This window comes from Panthera leo, chromosome B2 (genome assembly GCF_018350215.1).
Source record: "Panthera leo isolate Ple1 chromosome B2, P.leo_Ple1_pat1.1, whole genome shotgun sequence".
Taxonomy (NCBI): domain Eukaryota; kingdom Metazoa; phylum Chordata; class Mammalia; order Carnivora; family Felidae; genus Panthera; species Panthera leo.
In genome coordinates, this window is record NC_056683.1 from 42,965,596 (window position 1) to 42,988,999 (window position 23,404).

General features: G+C 34.9%; 2 protein-coding genes across 10 annotated transcripts in view; one reads left to right on the plus strand and one right to left on the minus strand.

The window, feature by feature from the left end:
* SUPT3H (SPT3 homolog, SAGA and STAGA complex component) overlaps positions 1-23,404 on the minus strand; it is a 536,625-nt gene that overhangs the window by 502,281 nt on the left and 10,940 nt on the right. For all 4 annotated transcript variants that reach the window (XM_042938952.1, XM_042938951.1, XM_042938949.1 and 1 more), the window contains exon 2: positions 21,984-22,084. In XM_042938952.1, coding sequence (XP_042794886.1) covers positions 21,984-22,084 — 101 coding nt within the window. The remainder of the gene's footprint in view (positions 1-21,983; positions 22,085-23,404) is intronic.
* RUNX2 (RUNX family transcription factor 2) overlaps positions 1-23,404 on the plus strand; it is a 259,424-nt gene that overhangs the window by 21,662 nt on the left and 214,358 nt on the right. The window lies entirely within an intron of this gene.

Here is a 23,404-nt window from a genome sequence, read left to right on the forward strand (position 1 = left end):
TTTAAAAATGAATTTTATTTTGCTGATTTATGTCTCTAACTGTTACGGAATGGTGTTCTGATTTTCTTTTTAAAATGTGTTTCCTTGTTTCTCAAGTTACAAATGTAAAGTTCTGCAATTGTATTTAAAATCTCTTGGAGGTAGATGTGCACAAAAGAAATACCTCAACACAAATCACTATGACACATAATGAACCCAAAAGGAATAGGCATATATCATTTAAGGCAAGATGTTAAGTTTGATAAAAACAAAATCTGACCTTTAATATTTTTTAAAATTGGTTAATAAACATAAAATGCGGCACGGCTTATATTCCACATATTTTTAAACTCTTCTGGCATCCTTGGGGTCTGTCTACAAAAGCAAAGGAGTATGCACATGGCAGAGACTAAAAAATTCAAAGGAACGAAACATAATCCTGTGGGACTGTCCTTTAAATAGAAGGCTGAAATCCAAATAGCTTATTTTTCTGTATTCACAAAACTAATTTCATGCAATAGATGAAAATCAGTTAATGCAAAGTAATGGCATAAAAACAATTAGTGACACTATTAGCACAATATTCTTGAATGGTAAACTAGAAGTCAAAATTAGGTCTTATTATTTAAAGTTATTTATAGTCCTCAAAAATGAGAAAAACAGAACAGAAATTAGATTATAAATATCTCTTATAAAAACGTCACTCCATCAGACCAACAGGTTAAAGAATGAGTTAGCAAATTTGACTCCCAAAGACTATAATAGAGGGCCTTTCATGTGACTTCATAAAAAATGTGAAACCTCTTCCTTCTCACCTACCTATATGAAGGCCAAAATCAATATATTATGCAATGAAACTATTAAAAAATCACTAGAGGGGCTCCTGGGTGGCTCAGTCGGTCAGGCATTCGACTTCGGCTCAGGTCAGGATCTCATGGTTCGTGGGTTTGAGCCCCGCATCAGGCTCTGTGCTGACAGCTAGGAGCCTGAAGCCTGCTTCTGATTCTGTCTCCCTCTCCCTCTGCCCCTCCCCTGCTCATGCTCTGTCTCTGTCTCTCAAAAATAAATAAATGTAAAAAAAAAATTCTTTTTAAATCACTAGAATTCTTAAAACAGATGTATGTTTCGTTTGAAAACTAGGTTTATTTATCAGTAAATAATTTTGTATACACAGTTGGATTAACATTCAAAAAAAATTATAAATGCCTAAATACTGAAATAATGAAACAATAAAATGTCAACATGGTTATCTCTGGATCATAAGATTATTTCCTTCTTTTGTTCTTCTAGAGGTTCCCAAATCTCTCAAATGTGTTCATTTTAAAATCCGAAAAAGTTAAAGTTCTATAAATATAAATATATGGGTATGTATGCACATGTACACATTTGTGTATTCTAATATGTATGTGTATATCCCCCAGGTGGCGTACTTATGTCTAATTTATAGAAAAAGAACACAGGGTTCTGGTATAAAAATGAGAAAAACTAAAATACGAAGGTACAACTTATGTTATTTAGTAATTAAGAAAATATTCTCAAATCTCCCTAATGTAACTTGGTAGTTAAAACTTTGGCTGTGGAGTCCGAAAGACCTGATAAAACTCCAGCTCCACTGCTTAACAGCTGGGTACCTCTAGAATAAAGTTCCTGAATTTCTTTAACCCTCCATTTCTTCATCTACAATTTGGGAATAATATTATCCAACTAAAGGGCTATTAAATGGAATAATATATGGAAAGATGTTAGTGCTCGATGCCTATTTGGTGACGGTAATAGTACTTCCTCTTCCCGTAACTCTTTGTGTGGCCAAAATTCCTACCAACCCTTCAGGTTTCAGCTTAAATGAGTTTCCTTAGATAGCCTTTCCCTAAATTAAGTTTTCGCATTCCACTATTTCATAGAACTTTTTACATTTTCTTTCACAGCCCTTATCACAATTTATGATTACTTTTGCGAACGTATACATCGTGCACAGCATACTATATGTGCTTAGTAAATTATGAATGAATGCATTTATGAATAAAGATGTTTACATTTATGTTTTTAAGAGAGAGTTTATTTATTTAAGAGCGGGAAAGGGGTAGATGAGGAGAGAGAATCTGTTTTGAGAGAGCGAATGAGAGAGGACGCATGTAAGCAGGGGAGGGGCAGAGAGAGAGGTGCAGGTGAGAGAATCCCAAGCAGGCTCCATACTGTCAGCATAGAGCCTGACGCAAGGCTCAAACTCACAGACTGTGAGATCAAGACCTGAGTTGACATGGCCAAGAATCAGATCCTTAACCGACTGAGCTACCCAGCCACCCCAAAATGTTTATATTTATGATCTCTTCACTGATATCAAATCTTGTCTCTATATAATCAGTGTGACCTTGATTATAAATGTTAGTAACTGTAATACCAATGGGGTATCTAAATTTGAAGTTAATACTTCCAGGGACAAGCGCACAAGGAGAAGAAAAAAAACATATTTACAATCACAATGATAGAAGCACAGTAATTCTCTACATTTTGTCCCTCAGTCTTCCATTAATGAGTTCACTAAACATAAGATTAAGAAAAATGTTATTAAGTTTCTTGGCTTTTTTTTTTTTTAATGTTTATTTATGAGAGAGATTGAAAGAGAGAGAGAGAGAAACAGAGGTGAGCAGGGGAGGGGCAGATAGAGAGGGAGACAGAATCTGAAGCCGGGTCCAGGCTCTGAGATATCAGCACAGAGCCTGACATGGGGCTCGAACTCATGAACCATGACATCATGGCCTGAGCTGAAGCCGGTCACTTAACTGACTGAGCCACCCAGGTGCCCCTAAGTTTCTCGGCTTTTAGTTTGCCTGCTGAGTTTTCTTTAAAGCACCATCTGCTTTAAATTAAATCTGTGATTAAATCTGTGATAAATCAGGGGTCTCTGCTATCTGTTAGGCAACATTAGTGCACTGGCCCTCAAACTGTGGTCCTTAGACTATTAGCATTAGCCTCACCTGGGAATTTACTAGAACTGCAAACTACTGGCTCACCATAGATTTACTGAAACAAAATCCCTGGAGGTGTAGCCCAGCAGTCGTATGGTTTAGCAAGGATCTAAGCTAATTCTAATGCACGCTAAAATCTGGGAACCAATGCATTAGAAGATTTACTCTTTAAAAGCAATAGGCTGCTTCACTGGTTTCTGTCAATTTGACTTGACAGCCTTTATATTTCATCATTAAAATTCTAATATTGTAGTATAACCTCTAAAATACTCCAAAGTCTGAAAAACAGGACATCTGTCAGTACTATAAGACAAGCAACCGAAGAATGATTGCTTAACACACTGTTCTACCCATATATGCTGCTTAATCAATTCACGTTGTTACTGTTCTTTTATTAGAAATTAGCTCATTCTAGATCTCCTTCTGAATAAGAAGTTTTGTCCTTGCTTCAGAAACATTCAAGTAAAACTGGAAAGTGACTCCAAATTACAATTACTATTTTCCAAGGTTTTAGAAGTCACAGAAAAAGAAAACGATCTGAGCCAAAACTATAACTCAAAGTAGTATTAGAACTAGATGTAAAGATATATGCAAGTCAAGTGGGTTCTGGGTTACTCTCTATTTTAGAGCTCTAAGTGGGTTCTAGATTAGTGTCTATTTTAGAGCTATAATTCATTAATAATATAATAAGCTGCCACAAGGTTGTAAACATGGCTTAATAATAGAAACTCTGTTAACATAACACATCAGTAGGTCAAATGTGAAAAAAGCATACAATCACATTAAAGATTACCTTTTTAGCATTTGATAAAATTAAACTCCCTTTCATTTTTTTTTAAATTCAAGAATAGAAAACTACCTCCTCAAAGTGACTTAAATTACTTTAAACCAAAAGACAACATCATACTGACGAGTGAATATGAAAAGCATTTCCATTAAGATCAGGAATAAAAAGTTCTATTATCCTCACTCTTAGCTACTAATAGTCTGGAAGTTCTGATTTAAAAGAGAAATAACTTTTAGTTGGGGACAATCTAATTCTGTACCAAGAAGGCTTAGGAGAATCAACTAAAAATTAAAGATGATTAAATTTAAAATGGTTTTACATTTTACACTACATGTAAAGATATGCACAATTAGGTCAAAGGTTCAAGAGCAGAAGATTGAACTGCAAAAATACAGCTTTACTACAAAAACAACAGAACTTCTGAGAAATCAGAAATAGTAATGGTATTTCTAATAGGACTAAAATGTCAATTCCATGAGATGAGAGGAGTTTTTGTTTTATTCACTGTTACATCCCAGACCTAGAATAGTGTCTAACACACAGTAGGCACTCCACAGGCATCTGTTGAAGGAATAAACGAAACGCAACTGCACACAATAAACCTTTAGATCACATGTGATCTGCCAGCAGACGATCATCTAAGAATGGTTCATTACAAGTCCACAATGAGATAAGGAGTTTGCAGCAAAATGTGAACAAACTGCATCACTGTGCGCACCATTTAACGCAGCTTTTTTCATAGGAAAATTATCTCAGTGAGGGAAGCGGAGGACTGGTTAACAATCTGGCTCAAGCTAGTTATCTCATAAAAGACCAATGACAAACAGTTCACATACTGACTACACTGGGTGGCACTGCTTTAGACTAAATGTTGGGAGTTGATGAGAGAAAAAAAAAAAAAAACAAACAACTTCAAACCAAAGAATAATTTGTAAAAATAACATCTGGCTGCTGAAATGTGGTCGTAATTAGGTCACTGCATCTCTGAAAGGAAGCAACAAAAAATTTTAAGGATAAGCTCTTTTTGTCAGTTAAAAGTCAGGTTCTAATCACGGAAATTTAGACATTCTACATGAATGAAGTCTTTATACTTTGAGAGCAGTTTATAGTAGATGATCACAGGAATTTAGGCATATAAAGAAGTTATGCTTTAAATATACACAGTTCAAGTATATACCTCACTCATCACTTTAAAGTGGGTCCAATATTGTTGTATCATCTCAAATACAAAAGTAAAACAAAGAACTGAGTCATGCTGGTAGTTTAATGAGGACTATGGGACAAATAGTCAAATTAACACTAATTTATACACAGGGGCTCTGGGAAAGTGAATGGAACTGATGTTCAGAAGACCAGGTATGTGACCCTGAAACCAAAACTAACCAACTACACATTCGAGGGCAAACCACCTCCTTCTCTCTGCTCTTCAGCCTCCTCACCAGTAAATAAAAAGACTGCTTTAAACAATTTCTAAGGACTCTCAAATTTTCCATTCAGTCTAAGTAATTGATACTACCAGACTGCTTTGTTCCTGAATGAAGGCAGACAGGTGGTTCTACAAAGATAAGCTGAAGTTCAATTCTATCTATAATCCTATAAAGTCAAACTAATTTAAAAGGCATAGACATTTATACAGAGATTTGCACAGAACACCTATCAATCTCCTATGTAAATGACTGACATATATGACCTAGTTCATATGAGAAATCTGAAACATGGACGTTATCATTTGCATTTTATAAACAGCAAAGATCTCACAGCAATATAAAAAAAGAAAACTAATAAAAAAAAGAAAACTAAAAAGAATTCATTCATACTTGTATGACTCCACTAGAGAAACACTTCCTTCCACAAATGGCCTTCTACAAACCAAACACTACACGTTATCTTACAATTTTCTAAGGACACGGTAGAGGTTTCAAGCAAATCAGAGATGCTGTAAGTATAGATAAGAGGGTTATACCTAAAAATGTTTTTCATGAGGCAAAGATAAAGAAGAAACTAAAGTGAATGCAGAAAGAGAATAAAGGGAAGGGTGAAACTTTAGTTCCCAAGTTAATAATAGGGAAGCAAAATAAATACCTGATGCACAATACACAAATGCTTGAAACCTTAAAAACTCAGGGGATGACCAAAATAAAGTGGTAATTTGAAGTCCTAATCGAACATATAGTAGGAGATAGATTACCCATAACCCTATTTCCTACCTGTTCTATTCTGAAGACCTCTGACCTCTTCTCGGCACTAGCAACTCCCGTAAAGGCGGTCTTCCTAAACGTTACTACCCACTATGAACACAACTTCCTATTTATTCTATTTAACACATACCAGGCACTCATGTGTACCAGAGTACTGAAAAATAGGCAAATTACAGCAATCTCTGTAGTCATGAAGCTTACAGTGGGGAACAGAAACAGACAACATTCCTGCCAAACAATAAGGACCTCTGTAAGAGTACGCTCTAAGGTGCCACAGCACACACAAAGGCAATTAACAAGACTGAATAGGCCAGGAAAGTCTTCCTAGAGGAAGGGATGTCCAAGCTGATGCTTCTATTTTGTTACATTTTCTATTCCTTCAGCTCTCTTTTTTTAAAATTTTTTTAATGTTCATTTATTTTTGAGAGAGAGAAAAAGAGTGTGCGCAGGGGATGGGCAGAGAGAGAGGGGGAGACACAGAATCTGAAGCCTGGCTCTGAGCTGTCAGCACAGATTCCGACATGGGGCTCAAACCCACGAGCTGCGAGATCATGATGACCTGAACTGAAGTCAGATGCTTCACCAACTGAGCCACCCAGATGCACCTTCCTTCAGCTCTCTTAATTACCACGTCCAAACTACTTACTTTTATACGTCACTGCAGTTTCCACCCCCTTCTCTTTCTCCCGTTTTTCTACAAATTGATCAGCTCTCTCGTACTTTCTACCCATCCTTCCCCACCAGCCTAGTCTCAGTGATTAGAACATCTTAAATTTCAATATGCTTCTGCCACATCTGCCTTCAAATCACTAATCATCTTTCTTTTCCAGTCCCATACCCAGCATCTAAGCACTGTTATAGAAATTATACCACCTCACTGTCAGAGCCCTTGTAAATGCTGAGTCCATGACAACTTAGGCAAGACTAAGCATATTCCTAAGAAGCTTTCACTCCCTAACTCCCTTTAGCATTACAAACCTTTACCCTCCCCTCCGGCTTCCCGACTTCCCATCCTCACCTACCTCAGCCAGTGGTCTTGCCTACTGCTTCAAAATGGTTTGAATAATAATTAGGCACAGCTGAAAATATTGCTTTAGACATTTTTTATGGGTAAAAGAAAAAATGTTGTGTGTACTGAACTAACCCACCAATCTAACTAAAATTCCTCACACGGTTTCATTGGGAAAACAGATCTAGGCCTAAACATAGGACTTACAAATAAACTTTGACCTGCCATCTGACAATTCCAGCTATTAAAAATACAGCCAAAACCAGAACTAAGAAGTAAGTAAACTCAGCTCTCAAAATTGATACTAAGTTTATGCACCAAAGATCATATGATTTTTCTCAGAAGAGTGTCTCTGGCTTTCCGAGTTTATGAACTCTTCTTTTAAATACAAATCTAATAAATTTGACTGCTAGTCTCTTGTAGACTGGTGAAGCAGCTTTCAAAAAAGGGGGAAGTGAAACACTGCCAAAGTGGGGCACACTGACAGCAACAAAATTAGTAGCTGCAAAGAAGAGAGAAAACGTAAAAAAAAACTATAAAAATATGTAAAATCAAACAGCGTAGCAAAGCAGGATCATTTATCATAGGAGCAAAGTAGCTCTGTGGTGCCCTGGGGCATCACTACATTACAAGTGGACTACAACACATGATATTAACAATGAAATTTCAGTTTAAAAAAGATTAAATTGGACCTAGTATTCAGTTTATATACGGTAATAATTGTGCATAGATCTACTATAAAATATGTTCGTTAATATGGTCAAAATAAAATCCAATGGATGGCTTAAATTAGCTCATGTATTTACATAATAAATATATTAACTACAGTTACTCTCTAGAACTTATATTGCATATACACCCTTATATATAAATAATTGCATTTGTCGGAATACAATTTTACATAGCTATGAAAAAATTAAACTAGTCTTTTGTTTCCTGTCATGTTCACCATTCAAAATTAAGACAATAACTGCATGATTTAAAATTGAGGGGATAGTTTGGCTGATTTTTACATATTGTAGGCACAGCACAATTCTACATTCAAGCAAGAAAAACAAATATTAAAGAAAACGGAGAAGTTCTTCGGAGTCTCTAATCATACACTAGTTAACCAACTCATTCATTAGTTTCCATCCAGTGTTGTTTCAAATAAACGTTCCAAATGTAAAATTATTTCATTAATCAACTTTAAAAGTAAAATGAACTGCAAAGACCAAAAGACCAATGTCTGAAATCCGAGTATACAGCAAGAAAGCATAAAAAGAAAAGAAAAATGAAACTGCTTAAAATTTGCACTTAGAATTTGTTTTGGAACTTGATAAAATGATCCCTAAAAATTCATCTGGAAGAATAAAAATAGGAAAAGAGACAAGAAATATTTTAAATGGAAAAGTTATGCGGATGACCCTGAACTATAATAGCAAATTTTAAAACATATTAAGAAGCTATAATAACTAAAATAATGTAGTACTGGCAAAGGAATAGACAATTTAATAGAACAAAGCAGAAAGCTCAAAAATAATAATTTATTATCTGATAAAGGTAGCATTTCAATTGAGGGAAAAGGAAGGCTTATATAATTTATGGTGGTTAGACCACTGGCAACCCAATCTAAAAACTGTTTTAACTTAGAACCCTCTTTGACACTATACAACAAAATAATGGATAAAATATTAAACTGTAGAAATTAAAAACCTGAAATATAAGTACCAGAAGATATGTACAAAAATTGAGGTAGGACTTCCTGTCAAAGGCAGAAGCAATAAAGTATAAGACTGATTTAGCTACATTAAAAATGAAAACTTACATATTGAAAAGAAATCACTCACTATAGACAAACCTTAAAGAAACCAAAAGATGGGGAGTAGGGTGGAGAGACTTCCATATTACAATCAACAAAGGGCCAATGCCTTTAATATATTAAAAGCTTCAGTAAACAATAGGGAAAAACAAGAACCCAGTAAAATTGTGCTAAGAATAGGAACAATTGCCCACAAATAAAGAAATATAAATGGCTAAAATATTTTCAAACTCAGTAGTCAAAGAAAAGCTGTAAAATAGCACAACTATTAAATATCAGAGAGAGATGGAGAGGGATATTCTCATAACTGCTGATGGAAATATAAATCAGTCCAATTTTCTTGGAAGAAAAATTAGGAAGTTACTATCAAAAAGGCTTTTAGATTCAAAAGTTCTTCTAAGATTTTGAGGTAATAGGTATCAAGATCTTATTACGTTATTTTTAATAAAAGTAGAAAACCTGGAAATAATCAAATGGTTCAATAACAAGGGATTAATAGCATGAAAGATATTTATATAATAAAATAATTGTCTAATAACATAGAAACCATTCACAGTATATTAAGTTGGGGGTGGAAAGAAGGAAGATTACCAAAAATCACAGCAATAGCTAAAAATTACTAAAAACTTAAATAAATTATATCAGACACATAAACACACACCAAAGTATAAGACTCTCTCTTGGTAAGGGATTACAGATTGCTTTTGTTCCTTCTTTTTGTTTATCAGTATGAAGATCTTATTACCTTTTCTGCGTTAAGTAACACATTTAGAAGTTGCCTCAGTTTCCTTTGAATAATAAAGGGCTCCCTTGTGTTTATTTAGGCTCTCAAGTTCATCAAACAATAACTCAACTACAAAACACTAGAAGACCTTAAACACATTCTTTCTGTCTTCTGTTTATGTTGCTATGCAGAGGTCTCCTGATGCATTTTTTAAAATTTTTTTTATTTAATAATAATTATTATTTTTATATTAAATATTTTTATATTAAAATTATTATATAAAATTTACTATATTTTTAATAATAAATAAGTTTATTTATTTTGAGAGACAGACAGAGCAGAGGAGGGGTAGAGAGACAGGGAGAGAGAATCCCATGTAGGCTCAGTGCTGTCAGTGCAGAGCCTGATGCAGGGCTCAAACTCATGAACTGTGAGATCATGACCTGAGACAAAACCAAGAAAGAGTTGGACGCTTAACTGATTGAGCCACCCAGGCACCCCAAAACTTTTTTTAAATAAATACAAAAGAATGTCTATAACATGTCACTCCATGTGTAAAAAGGAAAAATAAGAACATATTCATATGTGTTTATATGTAGACAAACTGGAAGAATACACAGGAAAGAAGTTGTAACTCAGAGGGTAAAAAACAGGCAACAATGTCAAGAGAACGTTTCACTGAATAACTGACTATTTTTAAATGTGTGAATGTATTACCAATTAAAAACTAAACTGAATAATTCTTTCATGACAATATATGTACTTAAAATACTTATGAATAAAAATATATATAAATGTAAGCATATATAAACAAAACCACAAAAAACATCAAATACCCAAAGCAATCTTGAGAAAGAACAAAGCTGGAGGTATCACAAGCCCAGATTTCCAAATATACTACAAAGCTATAGTAATCAAAACAGTATGGTACTAGCAAAAAACACAGACACATAGACCAATGAAACAGGATGGAGAGTCCAGAGATAAACCCACATCTATATGGTCAATTAATCTATGACAAAAGAGGCAAGAATATACAATGGGAAAAGACAGTCTTTTCAATAAATGGTACAGGGAAAATGGGACATCTACATTCAAAATAAATTGGACCACTTTCTTACACCATACACAAAAATAAATTCAAAATGAATTAAAAATTAAATGTGAGACCTGAAACCATAAAACTCCTACAAGAAAACACAGGTAGTAATCTCTCAGACACTGGCCTTAGCAACATATCTATAGATACATCTCCTCCCACAAAGGGAAAAAAGGCAAAAACAAACTATTAGGACAACAACAATATATAAAAAGCTTTTGCACAGCAAAGGAAAACATCATTAAAACAAAAGGCAACCTACTGAATGGAAGAAGATATTTGCAAATAATAGATGCAATAAGGGATTAATATCCAAAATATACCAAAAACTGACACAACTCAACATCAAAATACCAAAAATCTCATGGAAAAAAAGGCAGAAGACCTGAATAGACATTTTTCCAAAGAATCCATACAGGTGGCCAACAGACACATGAAAAGATGTTCAACATCACTAAGCATCAGAGAAATGCAAATTAAAACCAGTGAGATAACCTCACACCAGTCAGAATGGCTTGCATCAAAAAGAAACAGCAAGTCTTGGCAAGGATATGGAGAAAAAGGAACCTCATGCCTTGCTCTGAAGAATGTAAATTGGTGCAGCCACTGGAAAACAGTATGGAGGTTCTTCAAAAACTTAAAAATAGAAATATTATATGATCCGTAATTCTACTACTTGGTATTTACCCAAAGAAAATGAAAACACTAATTTGAAAAGATACAGGCACCCCTATGTTTACTGCAGCATTACTCACAATAGCTGAGGTATGGAAGCAACCCAAGTGTCCACCAACTGGTGAATGGATAAAGAAGATGTGGTATATATATACAATGGATTATTACTCAGCCATAAAAAAATAATGAGGTCTTGCCATTTACAACAAGATGGATAGACCTAGAGGTACTACGTTAAGTGAAATAAGTCAGACAAAGACTGTATGATTTCACATATATGTGGAATCTAAAAAACAAAACAGATGAATAAGTAAAACAACTGACTCTTAAATATAGAGGAGAAACCGGTGGTTGCCAGAGGGGAAGTGGACTCAGCAATGGGCAAATAGATTAACACATTAAGAGATACAAACTTCCAATTATAAAATAAATTAGTCATGGAGATGAGAAGTACATCATAGGGATTATGGCCAATAATACTATAATAATGTTGTATAGTAATAGATGGTGTCTACGCTTATCATGATGAGCACTGAGTAATATACAGAATTATTAAATCATGTTGTACACCTGAAACTAACAATATTGTGAATTTACTTCAATTATATATTGATTTACATATAAATAAATGTAAACATACATATGTCACATTACTCAATATTGGCAAGGTATATATTATATACACTATTGGTAGAATTACATTTCATTAAAGCCTTTATGGAAGGTCAACAAAAACCTTAAAAGAATTAGTCCTAACAAAATATCCAGTCACACGCTCAAAGATACACACATGCATACACACATACACACACACACACACACACACACACACACAGAGTACAGAGATAGAGAGAAAACACTGGGTGGGGGGAGAAGAGAAAAAAGGAGGGGAATAGCTCTATATCTGTATATAATGAAAGTTCATTACAATTCTATCTGTAATGCTGAAATATTAGAAAAATACACACTGCAGCTATAAAGATAATGACATTAAATATATTTATCAATATGGAAAGAGCTTATGGTATTATACAAGTAAAAATCCAAGTTATACAATAGCAGTAACAATATGAGCTTTTGGTGTTTATTTTTTATATGCATTGGAAAGGAACTAGAAAGATAAATACCAAAGCATTAACAGTGCTTTTAACCCAGTGAGTTTAAAATGTTCTTTAGGTTCTTTCTATATCTCCTGATATCTTTTCTTTTCAGAAAAACACATGAACTGCTTCTATAATAAGGAAATATAAAAGACATTTCATTATAAATAAAATATAGATATAACAATTCCTACCCATAACATTTCCATGGTTTTAGGGTTTAGGTTTTAGGGTTTTATGTTTTTTTTGGCGGGGGTGGGTAAGGGAGGTTATTTTGTTCTTAATATATAAAACCCACCAACACAGAAGTGAACCGAGATCTCGCGACTGCAAATCTACAACCCTTTCCACTGTATCATGCTATGTAAATCACTCAGATGTGGCATTATCGTCCTTTATATTAATTTACCCTTTAAATTACTCAAATTGTATTATATTATAAATTCCAGATAAGTTTTACTGTATATTAAAAACAGATATTACCTCTGTTCATATCCTTCCAAAGGATTAGAGATATACAGGATATTATGAAACCCAAATTCTAGGTTGGAAGAGGCAGAATAAAAAAATACAGTATTTGACTTAGAAATGGGTTGTACTCCAAGTTTGACTGAGTGTATTTCCACACAAAAAGAATGCTGCTTTTGTTGAAGAAATAAGTATCAATTGATTGCCAGACCAGCCCAAAAAGTTTAATTTAACCCATAATTGGCAGAAATATATTACCAGTGCATTGTTATCCCTATTAGACACACATTCCTAACCCACGTAAAACAGGAGTAGGGAAAAGTCACAAAAGGCTACGAACACTGTTCCAGCCATGGTAAAATATATTGTTCTTTCAAGACAGAGAAATCAATGAGAAAAAAAGAGGAAGAAAGCAGTCAAAGATTAGGGGTTGGTTCTCACTTCTCTTCCCTAGAACAGTGGTTTGTAAACTATATTCTGTCCCAGGAAAAAAAAACGGTTATGCCACTCAGAAAACCTAATGACTACAGTATTCTCAAAAAGGCACATGATACTTTAAGATTTTCTAAATATCTATGCAGTGATGTCAAAAAGTATACATTTGCAAAAGGCAGCACACTCATACCAATATATAAATTTTTGTGATGTATCTTAGTATATCAAAAACATATACAAACGTATTAATATATATGTTAACATGTTAAAATACATCACAAAATAAATCAATTCTCATGTCCTTGGATGTAACGCAAAACTACGTATCAGTCTCACACCTAGAGAATCAATCAGAGCTGTGTGTCAGCCAACTTAAAAATGGTCATGAAACCTTAGACCCAACAAACTATCAACTAAAAAAGATTCATTCCCTTATATTAAAAATCTATTATTATTTTATATGAAATTATATCTTTTTCATTTTAGGAATCATTTACATCCTGTATCAACAGACTTTATTCTTAGGACATAATCAATACGTGATAGTAGATATCAAATTTTCATTTCCTATCCAAAATTACTAACCACTTTCTGATATATTTGCTGTACTAAAGAATCCATTTTTATCCACTACTATTTTTAAGATTTTTGTTTGTGTTTTTAAAGTAATCTCTACACCCAGCCTGGGGCTTGAACACACAACTCCCAGATCAAGGGTCGTACACTCTACCGACTTAACCAGCCAGGCGCCCCTACCCACTACTGTTCCTAAAGATTAATTTTGAATTTGGTACATTTAAAAATAACAAGTTTTCAAAATCTCAGCATGTTAAAAAAATGACTTGACTTAATAATTCATAACATAATGCTAACTTTGCAGCTACCAGTAATTCTGTAAATCTAGCTAAATGCACATTGGCATGATAATCAAGTACAATACAATACGTTCAGAGTAATAGTCGTGGGATTTTCAGTAAGACAAAGAATATATAAATTCACAAAGGAACGTTTTCAAGAAATTAACACTTCAGTATTAATTATCTGTACTTTCTATAAAACGGAACATTAATGTAATGTTAAACTTCACAATCAAATCTGACCTGCCAAAGTAACCAAAAATTAATATCCCCAAATCTTTAAAGAACTGTGGGACAATGACAGCCACAATCAAAGAGGAAGAAGTAAAAAGTAAAACTGGTAACAGCACTTAAAAGTAAATATTAAATCCAAAAAAAAAGTCATAACATGTAGTATGTATTTTCCCAATTTCGGTAAAAATATAAGCAAGCATCCCAGAAAAGTAGTAGTCCATGTATAATTTGTATTTTCCATATTTCTTTTAGGTTGTCAAATATACTCATTTAATGTATTCAGTAGGCACATGTGTTTAGTGGCTATCATATTGGAGAGCACAGAAATAGAAATTTCCATCACCGCAGACAGTTCTACTGGACAACAGGCTATAATGTAGACAAATCATTTTTCTCTATGATTATAAAAATTATTCCCATAAAACTGCAAACATCTGCCCCTACACTTACATTTTTATAAGTTTCCTAATCATATGTTGATGATACATTTTTTTGGTTTTTTTGAGTTTTTTTTAAGTTTTTTTAGTGTTTATTTTTGAGACACAGTATGAGCAGGGAGGGGCAGAGAAAGAGGGAGACACAGAATCTAAAGCAGGCTCCAGGCTCTGAGCTGTCAGCACAGAGCCTGACGCGGGGCATGAACTCACAAACCTGAGATCATGACCTGAACGAAGTCGGACACTTAACCCACTGAGCCACCCAGGCGCCCGCCCGTTTTTTAAAGTTTTTTTAATGTTTGTTTATTTTTGAGAGAGAGACAGAGACCGAATGCAAGCAGGGGAGGGGCAGAGAGAGAGGGAGACACAGAAAACAAAGCAGGCTCCAGGCTCTCTGCTGTCAGCACAGAGCCCGACGTGGGGCTTGAACCCACTAACCTCAAGCTCATGACCTGAGCCGAAGCCAGACACCCAACCAACTGAGCCACCCAGACACCCCAGCTGATAACGTTTTTTATAAGATGATGGCAACAACTAACAGGAGAGTATGTACTATGTGCCAGGAACAAGAACTATGTGCTTTGACTGAGTATCTCATTTCATCTTCAAATAAACCCTACAAAGTAGATGCAAGTCCACAATCCCTTATCTGAGAAATGTATTTCAAATTTGGAAGTTTTCAGGTTTTAGAAAGAATAGTGTAAATAAATCATATGCTAGATGCTCTCCCTCTACCCCTCTTTCTCTGTCTCTACCCCTCCCCAGCTCACACATGCTCTCTCTCTCAAAATAAATAAACATTAAAAAAGGGTGGGTGGGGGGGCACCTGGGTGGCAGTGTCAGTTAGGTGTCTGACTAGATTTCAGCTCGTCATGATCTCATGGTTCATCGGATGGAGCCCTGGGTCAGGCTCTACACCGACAGCATGGACCCTGCTTGGGATTCTCCCTCTCTTTGCCTCTCTCCTGCTCGAGCTCTCTCCCTCTCAAAATAAGTAAATAAGCATTTAATATATATATATATATATATATATATATATATATATATATATACATGCATATGATACTCTCAGAGTCTAGGCAAGCGCTCAGGAACACAGTGGAATGCATGAATGTTCACACTAAAGACAAGTGAAGTCTATACACAACTGTGTATCTGCTAGGTCCTGGTTCACCATCAAACTAGCTCAGAACCAGTATTCCCGTTCTCCAGTCTCATAATTTGCAACTACACTGCAATTTTAGAATAACGAATCTATGAATTTTTACCTATTTTTCCCTATCTTACTAAGAATACTTAATATAAAATTACCAAAATGACTCTTTCTCTGAATTTTAAGGATTCATTTCTAAGACTGAGCAACACGTTTTTCTCCCTAATTAGAGACAGACATACTATCCTCAACTCAAAGGCCTACTAACTTTCTTTTCATGAGATAACTGATAGAGGTATTTCAGCACAAATTCAAAACTGTATTTTGTCCCATTTATAAGATGACACACTTGTTCAATGCAAGGACTTCATTCAGTTGGATGTAGCAACTTGAACATTTCCTTATTTTTATTTCTGAAAGGAAAATAAGTATAACCAACTTTCTTTTTTTTTTAATTTTTTTTTTTTAACGTTTATTTATTTTTGAGACAGGGAGAGACAGAGCATGAACGGGGGAGGGTCAGAGAGAGAGGGAGACACAGAATCTGAAACAGGCTCCAGGCTCTGAGCGGTCAGCACAGAGCCCGACGTGGAACTTGAACTCACAGACCGCGAGATCACGACCTGAGCCGAAGTTGGCCGCTTAACCGACTGAGCCACCCAGGCGCCCCAGTATAACCAACTTTCAGTTACACAGCGCTTTTGCGTTCTCAATCAGCTTTAGCATTTTCTCACTTTCAAAAGGAAAGATTGTGACCCATTTCAAATAATTTGAAAATCCTCATTATTGTTGTATCTATAAACCAATGTATATAGTAAAATATTCCAAATAGATGCATTCCACAAAAAGTACAAGGATAAGTTCATCCACGTATTTCGGTGTAATTTAAATTATCAGGAATCAGGAATTAAAGTATTAGTTAATAGTGATAAAATATAAAAGGTACATTTAAATATTCACATTATGTTAAATATTACATTAAATATTCAACCATGTAGCCATATCCAAAATTATGACATATCACAAATAGGAGCATCCAATAAGGAGCATGTAATAAGTATACAATTTCAATGAAAAATTATACTTTCTCTTCATTACTGACATGGCCTTGCTTAAAGCGATTTGGTGGTCAGGTATAGGAAACTGAAATAAATGCTATGAGTATATGAAAATAACATTCCAATACTTCTTATAAAAATTAGACCTCATTACTAATAACACTAATTAATACTAATAATTCAGCTTTGTCATTACTTCATTACAGTACACTACTCACACATAAATTAATAAACATTCATTTGTAAACTAAATTTCATAGATCAGAATCAAAGTTTTATTGACTGAAATGTAGTTTAGCATAATACATCAAAGCACAGACTCTGATGGAGTTACACTCCCAGGCTTAAACACCAGGTTTTGCCACTTATTATAATGGCAATTTTTTGCAAGTTACTAACTTTTGTGTCTCCATTTCCTCCTCTAATCTGTGAGAGGGGAGTAACAGTATTCACCTCATGGGGCTGTGTGAAAATTAAATGAAATGGGGGGGATGGGGGGGTGGGCCTGGGTGGCCCAGTCGGTTAAGCGCCCGATTTCGGCTCAGGTCATGATCTCGCAGTTCGTGAGTTCCAGCTCCGCGCTGGGCTTTGTGCTGACGGCTCAGAGCCTGGAGCCTGCTTCAGATCTGTGTCTCCCTCTCTCTCTGTCCCTGCCCTGCTCGCATGCTGTCTCTCTCTCTCAAAAATAAACATTTAAAAAAAAAAAAAAATGAAAGAAAGAAACGAAATGGTATACGGAAGCATTCAGGAAGTGCCTGGTACACATTATGCTCTACACAAGCATTCACTATGATCATCAGTATTATTAAAGCATCCCTGAAGGTGTAATAAATGTCAGCACTGTTTACCTTTAAGAATTTTTCTCCAATTTCCTAAAAACTTAAACACAGTAGGGAAACTCAATATTTGAAGCAACCCTGCGTGAGTTTAATGAACATCTATTACTAATTCCTATGTTTACATATCAGGTCTCTTTAAAGACAGATTAGCGTGAGGATAGAACTGGGAACAGAATTCTCTCACAGCTCAAAACTTATAATGTTAAATAATAGCCAAAAGATGCCATTTTACATAGACAACTCTGCCCTAGTCTAATGCAGCAATGAATAAACAGATTTTGCTATATACCCCAAAAATTCCCAGGAAAAGAAGCAAATCTTACTGTACTAGTTCAGTTTGGGACATACTAAGTTTGAGATGCTCACAGAATACTTAAAGGACACTCCAGGAAGCAGTCAGAAGCACAGACTTCAGGAAGCTTACCCTCAGAAGGTCATCACTCCCTCCCTTGTACTACCATGAAATTAATTGCTCACATCCTATCACATGACAGTCACGTGTCTCCACAACCCTTCTCTATTGCTGCACTATTCTGAAGGCATTTAGGTACCACCAGATAGGAGGCCAATAAATGTTGGTTTTTAAAAATGCAAAACTTGCACAACTGTACAGTTAAGAGAGTGAATTTTATTGTATATAAAAAAACACTCCTGAATAAAAAAATTTCTTTTCAATCTGTGAACTTTAAATATGGATGAAACTTTCATTTGGAAGAATTCTTATAAAATGTAAGTGACGTGTAAACACAAAACCATTATTTTTTTTTTTAATTTAGTTGCATGAGAATTACTAAATGCTACCAAGCAGTGAAACCTGGCATCATCACCAGGTCAAAAACCTGACAAAGTACAATATAACAAAGCAAGAAATATATAAATGAGTAAAATAAAGAAGAAAATATCCAATGAAAACTCCTTGAAGGGCTCTTAATCAAAATTCTTAAGAAGTTTGTTAAAATACCTGCAATGTGGATTGAAAAGATTTCACTTTGTAATTTACAGGCTACTTGAGTTCAGTAACTTAAAAATGAAAAGCCTCTTGGGCCCTCCCAGCACACATTACTCAAAGAGCTGTGATAAGAAACATACAGCAAATGTCCTGAGTTATATGTACTCGGTAAGGGAAAGCTGCTTGTCATCCCCAACCCACCAACTCTTTGATGGCTCGTCCTTTAGTTTAAAATCTGTAGAACACTTCCTAAAGAATACTTCACTGGTAGAATTTACAACACAAACTTAAAATATGGTCAATTCTCTCAAGGCGCTAACAGTACAGACCAGCTGCCAGTTCTGTATTTGATCAGGACAATGTCATTTGTGTTTCACAATTAGACACCTTTCACAGTGCAACTATCCCCTGGAAATGATACCACAATACTGTTACTTATTTAGAGGGCAGGGAGCCAAGAGAAAAACAGCTCATTAGTGGTGAAATGACAGCAGAAGATTAAAAAACAGCAATACAGGGGCACCTGGGTGGTTCAGTCAGTTAAGCGTCTGACTTTGGCTCAGGACATGATCTCACTGTCCATGGGTTCAAGCCCCGTGTCGGGCTCTGTGCTAACAGCCTAGAGCCTGGGGCCTCCTTCAGATTCTGTCTCCCACTCTCCCTGCACCTCCCCTGCTTGCTCACTCCCTCTCACAAAAACAAATAAACATTTTTAAAAAATAAATAAAAACAGCAATACAATACAAACAGACTGAACAGAACTGGTGGGGGTTGGGGGGACACAAGCGGGTAAGGATTCACAGAATGAAATTCCTATAACACAAAATAAAGATGAATACTTAGGGCTGCACTTCACATGTGAAATAAGCAACAATAAATGTATACTTATTCTTATATAATCAAAAGCCTAAAAACCTTACACCAATAAAAAACATTGGTAAATTTGAAAAGTTTCCCCCAATTTGGGCCCTTTTTTTGTGTTCTATGAAGCAATTCATAAGGGGAAAAAAATAACTTCAGACTATAAATGATGAATGTAACTATTAGGAATGGTCTCTCTAAGAGGTCTGAAATAGAAGGAAAATGTACATTTCTTCCAAAGCTGTAGCCAACAATAACTTTTGCATTCTGAATCCAGCTTAAGCACATTAGTTGAGAAGATGTTTGCAAAAGTATTTAATAAGAAAGTGCTGAATTTAGCTTTTATTTTTTTCTGTTTTCTTAAGTGGCCTGCAGTCTATCAAATGCACTAAGAAGAACCTCTCCTAAGTATAAATGACAAAAGGAAATACAGCTTTCTTACAGAGAGCTGTTTCTATAGACCAGGTAAACCTTTTCTGTAAAGGGCCATACAGTAAATATTTTCAGCTTTACAGGCCACATGGTCTCTGTCACAAATACTCTGTCATATAGCATGAAAGCAGTGACAGATAGCAAATGAGTATGGATGTGGTCCAATAAAATCTTCTTTTCAAAAGCAGGCAGCCAGTCCATTGGCCCATGACCATAGTGTGCTGACCTATGCTACAGAGCTTATTTTTTATTTACAACAAATACATTGTTTTAATAAATACCGCCAACTTTAAAATATGATGTCTGGGAATTGCTTTAAAATACTGTATGAAAGAAAAGTAGACAGTAGGGAGAAAGGTTAAGTAGGACTAGCAAAACACAATTATTGTTAAAATTGGATGATTTTATGGAGTTCATGAGTTCATTGGAGTTGGAGTTCATTATCCTACTCTCTTATGAGTTTGAAATTAAAAAGCTTTTAAAAACACAAAGTAAATCAATGAACCAGCTCTACAAGAAAATGAATTTCTTCACTTTACTGTAAACCTTCTAAAGCACATTTGATATTCTGAAACATAATTAACAGAATGCAATATAAAACATTCTTAATGTAAATCTACAAAACTAAAATGAAAATGCTTATCATATAAAAATTATACCAGCATAAAACCCTTAACAATTTCCATAATTTGAAACCCAGGTTCACCTCATACAACTCTTAATATACTAAGTTTATTCTCATCTTATCTAACAAAATACGTTATCAATTTCTGGTTTAAGAATATAACTATTTTCATAGGGGATATGCTATTTATGTTAACATGTAATAGGTATACCATTTTGCAAGTAAATTACTAATTTTTTATTCCTCAGTTTTAAACTCTGGGCAATAAATATTAACGGATTAAAACCCACATAAACAAATGCTGCTTAAGGTCTTCAACAACTAAGAGTGTAAAAGGAACCTCACACCAAAAGGTTTGAGAACCTACGACCTAAACGTTCTCAGTGCTGTCTAAAGTTATGTTTATCGAGCATAGAACAGCCTACGTATCTGAACAATAATCATCACACAATAGCGTTAACCCTCTATGAAGGCTACCAATATACACCCACAAGAGGAAGATACTTAAACCTTCCACAGAAACATTCTTTTCAAATTGCCCAGTATGTCACAAATAATGTATCTACAGGAAAAGAAGAGTTCTAATGTGTTGTCCCACTTAGGCGAGTAATTGTCTCCTGAACTAAGAATAAACTAAAACGAATATATGGCAGCAGACATTTCTAATAAATATGCTACCTCCCCTCAAATCAAGATTTGCCATGTCACTCAATGCAAGAAACAAGAAATTAAGCTAAAAAGAGTCTTAAGGAAAGAATGATTGTGCAATTTCTCAAAAAGAACACACGTGTTTTTTAGATGTTCTATGTTTTTTCTCAACATTCAGCAATATAGTGATTTCAAATATTATCAAAACTAAAAAGTAATTTAAATTAGGCTCATGGAATTATTATGATACTTGAGAAAAACAGAGAACCTCTCCGTGAAAACATTTCAACTATCCAAGAATATAATCAACCTCAAAGTCCTCTAAATCTAAAACTAAAATAGTAATAAACAATCCATAACACAGATTTGAGCAGAGAATCATAACGAGAGCAAACCGACTTAAGTGATTGTTCATTCTTTTATAAAGATGAACCAGTACTTATTTTTCAGATACAGCACTACTGGAGCATTATTAACCTATTTTGCCCCTTCTACATATGGCTATTTAAACTATGAAGAGACTATTGCATTTTTACTTCGTTAAGTACACATTTCAAAGTTAAGTTTTAGAAATGTTGTTATTTCTATTGTCTTTTATCAAATGAATAAACTTGAAATAGTAAGAAGTGTGATGCAGAGACATACTCACATCATACTCTGTAATTCTGCTGCAAAGCTTACCGACTTCCCCGCACTTCTTCCACTACTTGAAGTGGCAGTAGACATTGGGCTGGCTGCAGTATTATTCATCTAAATAAAAAAGAAATAAGGCTTACAAAATGTATTTAACTATAAACAAGTGTATGGAGAGTGGAAGCAATTATAAATTACTTCAAAAGTAGAGAAAATTTTAAATTTCTAATTTTTACATAAATCTGATTTGTTCCTATTAATATTCTTTATTAAATGAAATAGCAAAAAGGAAAAACTGCTTAGTCGAATATGATATCAAAAATTACCGACTTAAGTGATAAACGTTTTAGTACCAATTTTACAATAAATAATGGAAGAAAAAGAGTCATTAAAATAACAGAACTCCATGGTTTCCAAATACGTTCCAGGGAGCCCTAAGGTTCACTGGCAATATTTCAGGGAGCTCCCAAGGGGTCTCTAAGCACACCCTCCCAGTTCCAACCAGAACAACAGAACAACTCTGATTTTCCTATTCATGTACTCGGGTTCCAAGTGAGCGTTAATACAAAGAACTGCACAACTGCAAAACACAGAATTAGAAAACCAATGCATAATCTAACCCCCATTTGAACCAAACCCTAAAATATAAATAATAAAAATAAAGTCAATCAGCACATCAGAAGTAAGTAGTGTGATATTTTACCTTATGGTTAACTAACTCATCAATTTAAAATGTGACTTTTTCCCCCAATAAAATTAAGCCGATGCATAATAGGAAAAGTAGATGCCAAACCTAATATATGCTGTTTTATTTAATGCATGTGGCAGTCCTATAAACAAGAATTAGTGAAAATAACATCACAATAAAAGTAGATAAAAGCCTCAACTATTACTCGGTAAGTGCTCAATAAATGTTAGCTATTATTTTGTATGTCCATATAAACGTTGCAATATAATTTCCTTACAATAAAAATAATTTGCAGATTTGAACATATGATAAAAGAAAGTAGTACTGGGGCACCCGGGTGGCTCAGTTGGTTTGGTGTCTGAATCTTGATTTTGGGTTCAGGTCATGATCTCATGGTTCATGGGATCAAGGCCCACACCAGGCTCTGTGCTGGCAGCTCCAAGCCTGCTTGGGATTCTGTGCCTCTCTCTCTGCCTCACCCCCTTGCATGCATGCACGCATGCATGCAAAATAAATAAACTTTAAAAAAGAAAAGAAGAAGCTTTTGAGAAGTCAACAGGACAGAGGACTAAGATAAACAGCAGGCTAGCTGGTTAGCTAGATCTGAGTGTCACAATATCCTTCTGTGGCAAAGCCAACTATCTGCCAACAGAAGTCATGGTCTAGTTAGAGGGCCCTTAGGGCCAGGCCAAATGCAAGAGCAAAGAAAAACAAGGGAAAAAGTTTCACTCAAACTGAGCCTGAAAACC